At 46.8% G+C, this 13,427-nt stretch overlaps 1 protein-coding gene across 5 annotated transcripts in view; it reads right to left on the bottom strand.

The window, feature by feature from the left end:
- Positions 1-13,427, bottom strand: part of CAMKK2 (calcium/calmodulin dependent protein kinase kinase 2) — a 54,121-nt gene continuing 40,694 nt past the window's right edge. Inside the window, exons 14-16 of one of the 5 annotated variants that reach the window (XM_007448714.1) lie at positions 10,331-10,431; positions 9,753-9,795; positions 1-270 (exon numbers count right to left, since the gene is read on the bottom strand). In XM_007448714.1, coding sequence (XP_007448776.1) covers positions 112-270; positions 9,753-9,795; positions 10,331-10,431 — 303 coding nt within the window. In that variant the 3' untranslated portion in view covers positions 1-111. Of the gene's footprint in view, positions 610-9,752; positions 9,796-10,330; positions 10,432-13,427 lie in introns of all 5 variants that reach the window. The other 4 variants (XM_007448713.1, XM_007448715.1, XM_007448716.1 and 1 more) reach the window with 4 other exon arrangements.

Below are 13,427 nucleotides of genomic sequence, written 5' to 3'. Positions count from 1 at the left end.
CTCCCTTTCAAATGCAGCGAGTGTGGTCTCAGACCACACCACCAGTTTCCTGCCAGTTTTCCCCAATTTTCAAACTCCACACACATTCACTTGGTATATCTGACATGATTCTCAGTTCACAAGGAAGGATTTTTGGCATAAAAACATTTTAAAAAGCAACTGTCCCCAAATGTACGTGGCTTTGGGTCTGCAACTCCTCACACCCTCCCATTCAGCCAGCCAGCGGCCAAGGTCGATGTCATGGAGTCGTCTTTTTTTTTTTTTTGGCTCCTTTAAAACAATAAAGAAATCAAACAAACAAAAGGGAAAAACAACAACAACAATAACCAGAGATGATGGTCAAGGCTCTACACACGTGCTCGGTTTCCGTAGGACATGCTGCTATGGAAACGCAGGGCGCGGCCCGCGGAGGTGAGACGTGCATGCGAGGTCGAGGTCCGGCAGCTACTCCATCACCTCGTCCGCCCGCGGAGGATGCGTCCGCTTGCCGGAGCCGGGGGCCAGGGCCCCCCGACTCTCCACCCCTGGGCCACCTTTCACAAGAGCGCTTCCTCCTCCCTCACGGGAGGCGGGTCGGGGCCCCGGAGGCTGTCTTCGCTGCCTTGCTTCCTGCTCACCAAACAGAAAACCCGTGTTAAGACCCAGCGCAATGGTGGCACGGCCCTGAACCAAGGTGTCCTGCGGCCCCGCACCACCTGGGACGGCCATTATTTACTTAACTTTTTAGATTCTCTCCCCCGTTTTTCTTGCTCACATGAAAGTTTCAAAGGAGACTTTGTATCCCCTCTGTAAATGGAAAACCAGCATCATGTGCAAAACTAGCAAGGAACTATAAAAAACAGCTGTTAATCTAGGGGCCTAACACCTAAAATCATGGCACATGTCACAAGTCATGTGTGGGCTCCACACTGGGGCCTGTTCACTGAGGGCTTTAGGCTTTAAGCTCTTGCAGGGCAGGAACGGTGACGCTTGTCTTCAGCTCCCAGGTGCATTTCCTGGGGGCAACGAGCAGCACGCCTGACTTGGCCTGGCACATAGCCAGCCTTCAGGAAACGGTCGTCAAAAGAACTGCCCTCCGCACACAGGCCCAGAGGACACCTCCGACAAACAGGAGGGCCCTCCAACTCGGCAATGTGTGATCAGAGCAGGAGACCAAGTTGGTGGGAAGAAGTGGCCTGGTGTCCCCAGCTAGAGCTGCCCGGGGGGACAGACGTGGGCAGTGCGATGGGAAATGTGAGGGAAAGTCCCTAAGGAGAGGCCCAAACCCTTTGCCATCGTCAAGCAAACAATGCCCCTCCTAAGGGGAGCCGTTGGGCTTGCTATGCAGGACTAATGTCTACTGTGAGCCCTAGGCCCAAAGGGCAACTGCCCTTGCAGGAGGGAAGGGCAAGCGAGATGTCTGTACATTCCTAGGAAGAAACTCCTCTTTGTTTAAAACTCACACTCACTGGCTTTTACGTTTCTGCCAAAGAATAGGGCGTCAAGCTTCCTGGGAGAAGAGTTGTAACTGGATAACCAATGAGGCCCCACAGCTGCCTGCGCGCCGGCGGCTCTCCCTGCAGACAGCTAGTGGGCCATGGGCCCACGGCCTCTAACGACTGACTGAGCCCTAAGAGCTCCGGAGTGCTGCACCATTGGGACAACCAAAGCATCCCACCTGTGGGCTGAGGGCAAGGGCAGGTAATCCCCAGGTGCTGCTGGGACTGAGATGAGGGAATAAAGAGGCAGTAAAGTCCTCTGGGCCAGTATCAGTCTTTGGTGTCTTGCAACTTTGATCTCATTAAAAATAAAAGGTGAAATAAACAACAGACTTGCACGAAAAGGGAGGCAAACTCTAAAACTGAGGCTGAGAAGAGAAGGGCCCGGCAAAGGCCAGCCCATTAGGCTTCACCCTGTCACTCTGCGAGGCTCAAAGCATAGGCGGGGTCAACCCCATCATCTGCTGCAGAGATGGCTGGGAACAATCTGGCAGGGACGGAGGCAGCCTTCGCACGCTGTTGATGACTGGCTCTGATGGCTACCTGCCGCTTTCGCTGCTCCTTTTTAAAGCATAAATGATCCCCAAATGGTCTTCCTGTATTATCATATAAGCACCTGACTCCTATGGTGGCCAATAAATTTCATCTCAGAAGCCAACTCCTAACAAACGGAAACAGCTGCTACTTGTACAAGAATGTTCACAGCAGCATTATTCATGTGTGATAGCCTCCCAAATGGAAACAATGTCCATCACCAGATGAATGGAGAAATAAAATGTGGGTATATCCATACAATGGAATGTGATTCAGCCATAAAAAGGAATGAAGTTGGGAGAGGAACCGAGATGGCGGAGTAGAAGGACGTGCTCTCACTCCCTCTTGCGAGAACACCAGAATCACAACTAGCTGCTGGACAACCATCGACAGGAAGACACTGGAACTCACCAAAAAAGATACCCCACATCCAAAGACAAAGGAGAAGCCACAATGAGACGGTAGGAGGGGCACAATCACAGCAAAATCAAATCCCATAACCGCTGGGTGGGTGACTCACAGACCGGAGAACAATTATACCACAGAAGTCCACCCACTGGAGTGAAGGTTCTGAGCCCCACGTCAGGCTTCCCAACCTGGGGGTCCGGCAACAGGAGGAGGAATTCCTAGAGGATCAGACTTTGAAGCCTAGTGGGAATTGACATCAGGACTTCGACAGGACTGGGGGAAACAGAGACTCCACTCTTGGAGGGCACACACAAAGTAGTGTGCGCATTGGGACCCAGGGGGAAGGAGAAGTGACCCCATAGGAGACTGAACCAGACCTACCTGCTAATGTTGGAGGGTCTCCTGCAGAGGCGGGGGGGGTGGGGTGGTGGTGGCTGTGGCTCACTGTGGGGACAAGGACACTGGCAGCAGAAGTTCTGGGAAGTAATCCTTGGCGTGAGCCCTCCCAGAGCCTTTCATTAGCCCCACCAAAGAGCCCAGGTAGGCTCCAGTGTTGGGTCGCCTCAGGCCAAACAACCAACAGGGAGGGAACCCAGCCCCACCCATCAACAGTCAAGCAGATTACAGTTTTACCGAGCTCTGCCCACCAGAGCAACAGTCAGCTCTACCCACCACCAGTCCCTCCCACTAGGAAACTTACATAAGCCTCTTATATAGCCTCATCCACCAGAGGGCAGACAGCAGAAGCAAAAAGAATGACAATCCTGCAGCCTGTGGAACAAAAACCACATTCACAGAAAGAGAGACAAGATGAAAAGGCAGAGGGCTATGTACCAGATGAAGGAACAAGATAAAACCCCAGAGAAACAACTAAATGAAGTAGAGATAGGCAACCTTCCAGAAAAAGAATTCAGAATAACGACAGTGAAGATGATCCAGGACCTCGGAAAAAGAATGGAGGCAAAGATTGAGAAGATGCAAGAAATGTTTAACAAAGACCTAGAAGAATTAAAGAACAAACAAACAGAGATGAACAATACAATAACTGAAATGAAAAATACACTAGAAGGAATCAATAGCAGAATAACTGAGGCAGAAGAACAGAGAAGTGACCTGGAAGACAGAATGGTGGAATTCACTGCTGCGGAACAGAATAAAGAAAAAAGAATGAAAAGAAATGAAGACAGCCTAAGAGACCTCTGGGACAACATTAAATGCAACAGCATTTGCATTATAGGGGTCGCAGAAAGAGAAGAAAGAAAGGACCAGAGAAAATATTTGAAGAGATTATAGTTGAAAACTTCCCTAACATGGGAAAGGAAATAGCCACCCAAGTCCAGGAAGCACAGAGAGTCCCATACAGGATAAACCCAAGGAGAAACACGCCGACACACACAGTAATCAAACTGGCAAAAATTAAAGACAAAGAAAAATTATTGATAGCAGCAAGGGAAAAACAACAAATAACATACAAGGGAACTCCCATAAAGTTAACAGCTGATTTCTCAGCAGAAACTCTACAAGCCAGAAGGGAGTGGCATGATATACTTAAAGTGATGAAAGGGAAGAACCTACAACCAAGATTACTCTGCCCAGCAAGGGTCTCATTCAGATTTGATGGAGACATCAAAATCTTTACAGACCAGCAAAAGCTAAGAGAATTCAGCACCACCAAACCAGCTCTACAACAAATGCTAAAGGAACTTCTCTAAGTGGAAAACACAAGAGAAGAAAAGGACCTACAAAAACAAACCAAAACAATTAAGAATATGGTAATAAGAACATACATATTGGGGTTTCCCTGGTGGTGCAGTGGTTAAGAGTGTGCCTGCCAATGCAGGGGACACGGGTTTGATCCCTGGCCCGGGAGGATCCCACATGCCGCGGAGCAACTGAGCCCGTGCACCACAACTGCTGAGCCTGAGCTCTGGAGCCCGCAAGCCACAACTACTGAGCCCACGTGCCACAACTAGAGAAGGCCTGCGCTCAGCAATGAAGACCCAACACAGCCATAAATAAATAAATAAATTTATTAAAAAAAAAGAACATACATATCACTAACTACCTTAAACGTGAATGGATTAAATGCTCCAACCAAAAGACACAGGCTTGCTGAATGGATACAAAAACAAGACCCATATATATGCTGTCTACAAGAGATCCACTTCAGACCTAGGGACACATACAGACTGAAAGTGAGGGGATAGGAAAAGATATTCCATGCAAATGGAAATCAAAAGAAAGCTGGAGTAGCAATGCTCCTATCAGATGAAATAGACTTTAAAATAAAGACTGTTACAAGAGACAAGGAAGGACACTATATAATGATCAAGGGATCAATCCAAGAAGAAGATATAACAATCATAAATATATATGCACCCAACACAGGAGCACCTCAATAAATAAAGCAACTGCTAACAGCTATAAAAGAGGAAACTGACAGTAGCACAATAATAGTGGGGACATTAACACCTCACTTACACCAATGGACAGATCATCCAAACAGAAAATGAATAAGGAAACACAAGCTTTAAATGACACAACAGGCCAGATAGACTTAATTGATATTTATAGGACATTCCATCCAAAAGCAGCAGATTACACTTTCTTCTCAAGTGCGCACGGAACATTCTCCAGGATAGATCACATCTTGGGTTACAAATCAAGCCTCAGTAAATTTAAGAAAACTGAAATCATATCAAGCATCTTTTCTGACCACAAGGCTATGAGATTAGAAATCAATTACAGGGGAAAAAACGTAAAAAACACAAACACATGGAGGCTAAACAATATGTTACTAAATAACCAAGAGATCACTGAAGAAATCAAAGAGGAAATTAAAACTACCTGGAGACAAATGACAATGAAAACACGACAATCCAAAACCTATGGGATGCAGCAAAAGGAGTTCCAAGAGGGAAGTTTATAGCTACACAAGCCTACCTCAAGAAACAAGACATATCTCAAATAAAAAATCTAACCTTACACCTAAAGGAACCAGAGAAAGAAGAGCAAACAAAATCCAAAGTTAGCAGAAGGAAAGAAATCATAAAGATCAGAGCAGAAATAAATGAAATAGAAACAAAGAAAACAATAGCAAAGATCAATAAAACTAAAAGCTGGTTCTTTGAGAAGATAAACAAAATTGATAAACCATTAGCCAGACTTATCAAGAAAAAGAGGGAAAGGACTCAAATCAATAAAATTAGAAATGAAAAAGGAGAAGTTACAACAGACACCGCAGAAATACAAAGCATCCTAAGAGACTCCTACAAGCAACTCTAAGCCAATAAAATGGACAACCTGGAAGAAATGGGCAAATTCTTAGAAAGGGATAACCTTCCAAGACTGAACCAGGAAGAAACAGAAAATATGAACAGACCAGTCACAGGTAATGAAATTGAAACTGTGATTAAAAATCTTCCAACAGAGCTTCCCTGGTGGCACAGTGGTTGAGAGTCCGCCTGCCAACGCAGGGGACATGGGCTCAAGCCCTGGTCTTGGAAGATCCCACATGCCGCGCAACTAGGCCCGTGAGCCACAACTACTGAGCCTGCATGTCTGGACCCTGTGCTCCGCAACAAGAGAGGCCGCGATAGTGAGAGGCCCGCACATCGCAATGAAGAATGGCCCCCGCTTGCCGCAACTAGAGAAAGTCCTCACATAGAAACGAAGACCCAACACAGCCAAAAATAAATAAATAAATAAATAAATTTAAAACTGAAACAAACAAACAAAAATCTTCCAACAAACAAAAGTCCAGGACCAGATGGCTTCACAAGTGAATTCTATCAAACATTTAGAGAAGAGCTAACACCCATCCTTCTCAGACTCTTCCAAGAAATTGCAGAGGAAGGAAAACTCCCAAACTCATTCTATGAGGCCACCATCACCCTGATACCACAAATCAATCAATGTGATACACCATATTAACAAATTGAAGAATAAAAACCATATGATCATCTCAATAGATGCAGAAAAAGCTTTTGACAAATTTCAACACCCATTTATGATAAAAACTCTCCAGAAAGTGGGCATAGAGGGAACCTACCTCAACATAATAAAGGCCATATACGACAAACCCACAGCAAACATCATTCTCAATGGTGAAAAACTGAAAGCATTTCTTCTAAGATCAGGAACGAGACAAGGATGTCCACTCTCACCACCATTATTCAACATAGTCTTGGAAGTCCTAGCCATGGCGATCAGAGAAGAAAAAGAAATAAAAGGAATACAAATTGGAAAAGAAGTAAAACTGTCACTGTTTGCAGATGACATGATACCATACATAGAGCATCCTAAAAATGCCACCAGAAAACTACTAGAGCTAATCAATGAATTTGGTAAAGTTGCAGGATACAAAATTAATGCACAGAAATCTCTTGCATTCCTATACACTAATGATGAAAAATCTGAAAGAGAAATTAAGGAAACACTCCCATTTACCACTGCAACAAAAAGAATAAAATACCTAGGAATAAACCTACCTAGGGAGACAAAAGTATGCAGAAAACTATAAGACACTGCTGAAAGAAATTAAAGATGATACCAACAGATGGAGGGATATACCATGTTCCTGGATTGGAAGAATCAATATTGTGAAAGTGACTATACTACCCAAAGCAATCTACAGATTCAATGCAATCCCTATCAAATTACCAATGGCATTTTTTACAGAACTAGAACAAATAATCTTAAAATTTGTATGGAGATACAAAAGACCCCAAATAGCCAAAGCAATCTTGAGGGAAGAAAACGGAGCTGGAGGAATCAGACTCCCTGACTTCAGACTATACTACAAAGCTACAGTAATCAAGACAATATGGTACTGGCACAGAAACAGAAACACAGATCAATGGAACAAGACAGAAAGCCCAGAGATAAACCCACGCACCTATGGTCAACTAAACTATGACAAAGGAGGCAAGGACATACAATGGAGAAAAGACAGTCTCTTTAATAAGTGGTGCTTGGAAAACTGGACAGCTACAGGTAAAAGAATGAAATTAGAACACTTGCTAACACCATACACAAAAATAAACTCAAAATGGATTTGAGACCTAAATGTAAGACCAGACACTATAAAACTCTTAGAGGAAAACATAGAAAGAACACTCTTTGACATAAATCACAGCAAGATCTTTTTTGATCCACCTCCTAGAGTAATGGAAATAAAAACAAAATTAAACAAATGGGACCTAATGAAACTTAAAAGCTTTTGCACAGCAAAGGAAACCATAAACAAGATGAAAAGACAACCCTCAGAATGGGAGAAAATATTTGCAAACAAATCAATGGAGAAAGGATTAATCTCCAAAATGTATAAACAGTTCATGTGGCTCAATATTAAAGAAACAAACAACCCAATCCAAAACTAGGTGGAAGACCTAAATAGCATTTCTCCAAGGAAGACATACAGATGGCCAAGAAGCACATGAAAAGCTGCTCAACATCACTCATTATTAGAGAAATGCAAATCAAAACTACAATGAGGTATCACCTCACACCAGTTAGAATGGGCATCATCAGAAAATCTACAAATGACAAATGCTGGAGAGGGTGTGGAGAAAAGGGAACCCTCTTGCTCTGTTGGTGGGAATGTAAATGATACAGCCACTATGGAGAACAGTATGGCGGTTCTTTGGTGGGAATGTAAACTGGTACAGCCACTATGGAGAACAGTATGGAGGTTCCTTAGAAAACTAAAAATAGAGCTACCATATGATCCAGCAATCCCTCTCCTGGGCATATATCCAGAGAAAACCATAATTCAAAAAGATACATGCATCCTAATGTTCACTGCAGCACTATTTACAATAGCCAGGACATGGAAGCAACCTAAACGTCCATAGACAGAGGAATGGATAAAGAAGATGTGGCACATATATACAATGGAATATTACTCAGCCATAAAAAGGAACGAAATTGAGTCATTTGTTGAGATGTGGATGGATCTAGAGACTGTCATACAGAGTGAAGTCAGAAAGAAAAAAACAAATATCGTATATTAACGCATGTATGTGGAACCTAGAAAAATGGTACAGATGAACTGGTTTGCAGGGCAGAAGTTGAGACACAGATGTAGAGAACAAACGTATGGACACCAAGGGGGGAAAACCCCGGGGTGGGCAGGGATGGTGGTGTGCTGAATTGGACGATTGGGATTGACATGTATGCACTGATGTGTATAAAATTGATGACTAATAAGAACCTGCTGTATAAAAAATAATAATTAAAAAAAAAAAAGGAATGAAGTTCTGACACGTGCTATATCATAGATGAACCTTGAAAACATTATGCTGAGTGAAAGAAGCCAGACACAAAGGCCACATACTACATGATTCCATTTATATGAAATGTACAGAATATGCAAATCTATAGAAACTGACAGTAGATTTGTGCTGGCTGGGGAACGCGGGAGTTGGGTGGTGAGAGCTAAGGGTACAGGGTTTCTTCTTGAGCTAATGGAAATGTTCTAAAACTGATTGTGATGGTCGCACATCTTTGTGAATGTATTAAAAACTATTGAATTATACACTCTAAATGGGTATGTGATTTATAGCTCAGTAAAGCTGCTTTTAAAACTTAGAAATGGCTGCCTGGAGCTCCCAGCTGATAATGAGGTGGTGAGCTGGGCTCAGTGTGCAGAGTACTGGGACTGCTGTCCTGCCACAGGCACGGGGTGGGGGGCAAGTGGCAGCAGGGGTGCAAGTATTTGTCACCTCAGTCTTATGGGGACAAAAACTCTCATCTGTCCTGGGAGGCGCTGGGACTACTGAGCTGGGTATGTGTTTAAAAGAGGCTGGCTGACCGGTGAAAAGGTCTGGATCCTCCCCAGAGGCAGGGGACTCTCACACTCATTTGCAACAGGCTGGAAGGGGACTTATTTTCTAGGTCTTAACCCATCAGACAAGAAAGGGTGGATGCTGGAGAGCCCCACGGGGGAGCCCCCGAGCACAGCATGCCCGATCTAGGCTCTGACCACTGACCCAGAGCAGGGGCTGCCTCGGCCATGACACAGCTTCAATGCCATTGACGTGCACTGAGCATATGTGGGTGCCCGACTAGGTCTAAGACCTGGGTGAGTTCACAGGCATTCCAGGTGGAGCGCCATGCACCCGCAGCCCCAGCCCACATGCACAACCCACCGTCGGGTCCAAGCCCCTGGATACCCCTCGTTTTCTTCCTGGGTCCGGAGGCCCAAGGTGAGCCTGGCACAGCGGCCTGGGCTAGAAGGAACGTCCGCCTGGGTGGGGATGCCCCGTGCTCTGCAGCTGCTCCCGCCCCCAGGCCCTGGCAGAGGCTAAGGCACAGGCAGGCAGGCGTTACCTTGGGCTCAGACAGGGGCTCACACTCCCTGGTTGGTTTTTTGCTGGAATCGCCAGAGGAGAGGGAAAAGGGAAGTGAGAAGGGACACTTGGGACCCATGGGATTCCTGTCCCCCACCCCAGAGACACTCAGACCCGAACACCAGCTTCACGGAGCTGTTGCCAGGGCAGTTAGGAGCAGGACACGTCTCCACCGTGAGACGTGGGGTCCCATGAGCAAGACTGGCCTTGCTCACCCACCGCAGGGACAAAATCCCACCGTCAACCATGCATGCTTTGGGGTCAAACAGCCTTTCTGATTGTCAACCACTCCCCCACCGTCGTTAAAGTGCAAGTCCCCCTGAGAAAGGTCCAACTTCCCTGTGGATTAGCTGTCAGCAAAGGAGGAGGGCTGAGTCCAGGGTGGGGCAAAACCAAAGCCAGCGGCTGCTGGGGTCTCCCCAGTGTGCCCAGTGGGGCTGGTCAGTCTTTCTGGACACGGCCGCTGCAGGGCTGGGCCCACACAGAGTCGGCCGGGCAGGGCTGCCCTGTGTTCAGCCTCTAGCTCCCCACCCCGGAGGAAGGCCGGTGGACACTCACATGAGCAGGTTTCCAGGCGCTGACAGAGAGCGCTCCTCCCGCCGGCTGCCCTCAAACGGGTTCCCGAAGGAGCGTTTTCGTATCATGGTCTTCACCAGGATCTGGAGGAAAGAAGAGGAGGCTCGGCCACATGGGGGAGATTCCAGGCAGCATCCTCCCTCGTGCCACTCCACGAGTCCCGTCTACCTCTTCCTTTCTCCCCGCAGCCCACCCCCGCTGCCTGCCAGCTCCCAGGGCTCGTGGCTGATGGCAGGCCTTTGAGAGACACCCACCAGGGGTACAGCAGCCAAAGCCATTACCAAGTCTCACTGGCCTGCTCCCCAAATCTCCACGGCTCCCTGGCTGCCAACAAGATAAGGTCTAAACTCCTCAGTCTGACATTCAAGGCCTGGCATAAGCCAGTCTTGGCCTACTCAACTGCCAGGGGACCCTGTGCTCCAGGAGAGCTGGCCTGTACTGTCCGTCCAGTACCCCTGGTACCATCTGTCTCACCTGAGCCATCACTGGACATGCCCTCCTGGCCCATCAACCTGTCTCATCTTCAAGGCCAGGCCTTTATTTTTGGTGAAAGCCATCTACAACCAACCCAACAAGTAACCAACTATTGCTTCCCAGGTATAATCCTGGGAGGGGGATGGGAGTCACTGCACTTTTAACTGAAATGTAATTCACACAGCAAAAAAGTCTCCATTTTAAAGTGTACAATTCAACGGTTTTTAGCATATTCACATCACCACTGTCTAATTTCAGAACATTTACATCACCCCGAAAAGAAACCCAGTACCCATTAGCAGTCAGTCCCCATTCCTCCTCCCCTCCAGCCCCTGGCAACCACCAATCCACTTTCTGTCTCTATGGGTTTGTCTATTCTCATTTCATATAAATGGAATCATTCAGTACGTGGCCTTTGGGGTCTGGCTTCTTTCACTCACCATGTTTTCAAGGTCCATCCACGCTGCAGCACGAATCATTGCTTTATTCCTTTTTATGGCCTGGTAATAATCCTTTGTGTGTATATGCCACATTTTGTTTATTCATTCATCCTTTGGACTGTTTCCACTTCGGGGCTATTGTGACTAATGCTGCTATGAACAATTTGTGTACAAGTTTTTGTGTGGACACTTTCCACACAAAATGTTTTCGTTTCTCTTGGGTGTACACCTAGGAGTGGAATTCTTGGATCATTTGGTAACTCTATGTTTAACATTTTTAGGAGCTGCCAGACTGTTTTCTACAGTGGCTACACAGTTTTTTACAGTCCCACTAGCAAAACAAAACAGTACCAGTTTCTCAGGGGGCTGCATTTTAGCTGAGGATGAGAAACATCTGTCCCAGTCTAAGGAGCTGAGGAAACATCCCAGGACACTGAGCATGGCCAGTCCACGGGCTGGTGTGGTGTGAGGGCAAGAGAGGCCAGAGGTCCCGAAAGTCCTTTTAAGTCTGAGAGGCACTGGGAGCTGGCATGTCCACTGTCGTGAGTGGGAACACTTTGGTGTCCCCCACCCCATCCACCCTAAGACAGACTGGGTCTGCAGCTTGGCTGGGAAACACCTGCCAGAGGAGGGGATCTTTGGGGAAAAGGTAATATCCCTCCATCATGTCCCTCAGCCACTGCTCAGCTTCCCTCCTCTGCCTTCCAGTCTTCCCTTCAGCCCATCCTTTCTGAAACCCAGATCTGATTCCCTTACTCCCTGACTTGGTATCTCTCACCCATAGGAGTTTGGAACTTATCCTGTTACCAGCCAGGGAGTCATGGAAGGTTCATGGTGATGCTTTTGGCTGCTGTATTTCATGAAGGAATTTTCAAGGAAGTGGCCTCAACACCCTGTAAGGCTCTGGCCTCCTTCCAAGCAGAGCATGATGCCTCTTCAAGCTGTTTCATGTACTGACTGAGCTTGTGGATTTTTTTTTAAAGGGTTTGCTGCTAAAAAGGAAAAAAAAAAAGTGTTTAAAAAACCACTAAAAGGTGGAAACACCCAAATGTCCATCAACTGATGAATGGATAAGCAAAATGTGCTCTAGCCATAAAATGGAATACTTTTCAGCCCTAGAAAGGAATGACTGGCTACAATGTGGTTGAACCTTGAAAACACTATGCTGAGTGAAAGAAACCAAACACAAAAAATCACATACTGTATGACTCCATTTATATGAAATGTCCAGAATAGGCAAATCTATAGAGACAGAAAACAGACTAATGGATGACAGGGGCTGCGGGGAGAGAGTGAGTGCTAACAGGTATGGGGTTTCTTTTGGGATGATGAAAATGTTTCAGAACTACAGAGGTGATTGTTGCACAATACTGTAAATGTACTACATGCCACCGTATTGTTCACTTTAAGTGGTTAATTTTATGTTAAATGAATTCTACCTCAATTTATAAAAAAAAAGAAAGAAAGAAGAGAGAAACGCTGAGCCAGAGAATGAAGGCTGTGCCCCTTGGCAAGCACTCAAGGTCCCTCCCTTGCCAAGGCCCGAGCTCTGTGGTTCCTGGAACACAGGGCCTGTTTCCTCTGAGCCTGTGCCGGCACCATCCTCCCCGGTGAGACTGGCCTCCCCAGCCCTCAGGACCCAGCGAAAGGGGTTCCTGCCCTGTGGCGCCTGCCACGCCTGCTACTCTACCCGCTGGCCTGTCACCATGTGATGGCACAGGAGGGTGATTCTTTCTTTCCAGATCAATCTTCCTTATGAGGCCGGGAGCCCCATGAGAGCTGGTACTGTCCCTTGTTCACCTCTGTAACCCCGTGCCCGGCACACCCTGGGTGCCAGGAGGGGGCCTGGCCCCCCCGCTCCAGCCCCTCCTTCTCAGACAGCTGCTGAAGCCCTCACTTCCTCCCTGCCCCTCACAGTCCATTCTCCACGTGGGACCTTCCCAAGGCCAATATTGATCGTGCTGCTCCCCTGAATCAAACCTCTTCGGACCAAGACTTAAAGCTCTGCTGTGGCCTCAGGACTCGTGTGGTCTGGCCCCACCTCCCGTCCAGCTTCACGCCACCCTCCCTTCTTTGCCCCGCGCTTCAGCCACCCTGGCTTTCTTGAAGTTTCTCATGGACATGATCCCACCAGCGGATCACTGCGTTTGCTGTTCCCTTTTCCA

The sequence above is a fragment of the Lipotes vexillifer genome, unplaced genomic scaffold (genome assembly GCF_000442215.2).
Source record: "Lipotes vexillifer unplaced genomic scaffold, Lipotes_vexillifer_v1.1 scaffold21, whole genome shotgun sequence".
NCBI lineage: Eukaryota > Metazoa > Chordata > Mammalia > Artiodactyla > Lipotidae > Lipotes > Lipotes vexillifer.
The sequence above is the reverse complement of the archived record's forward strand: the minus strand, read 5'-3'. Positions and strand labels throughout refer to the sequence as shown.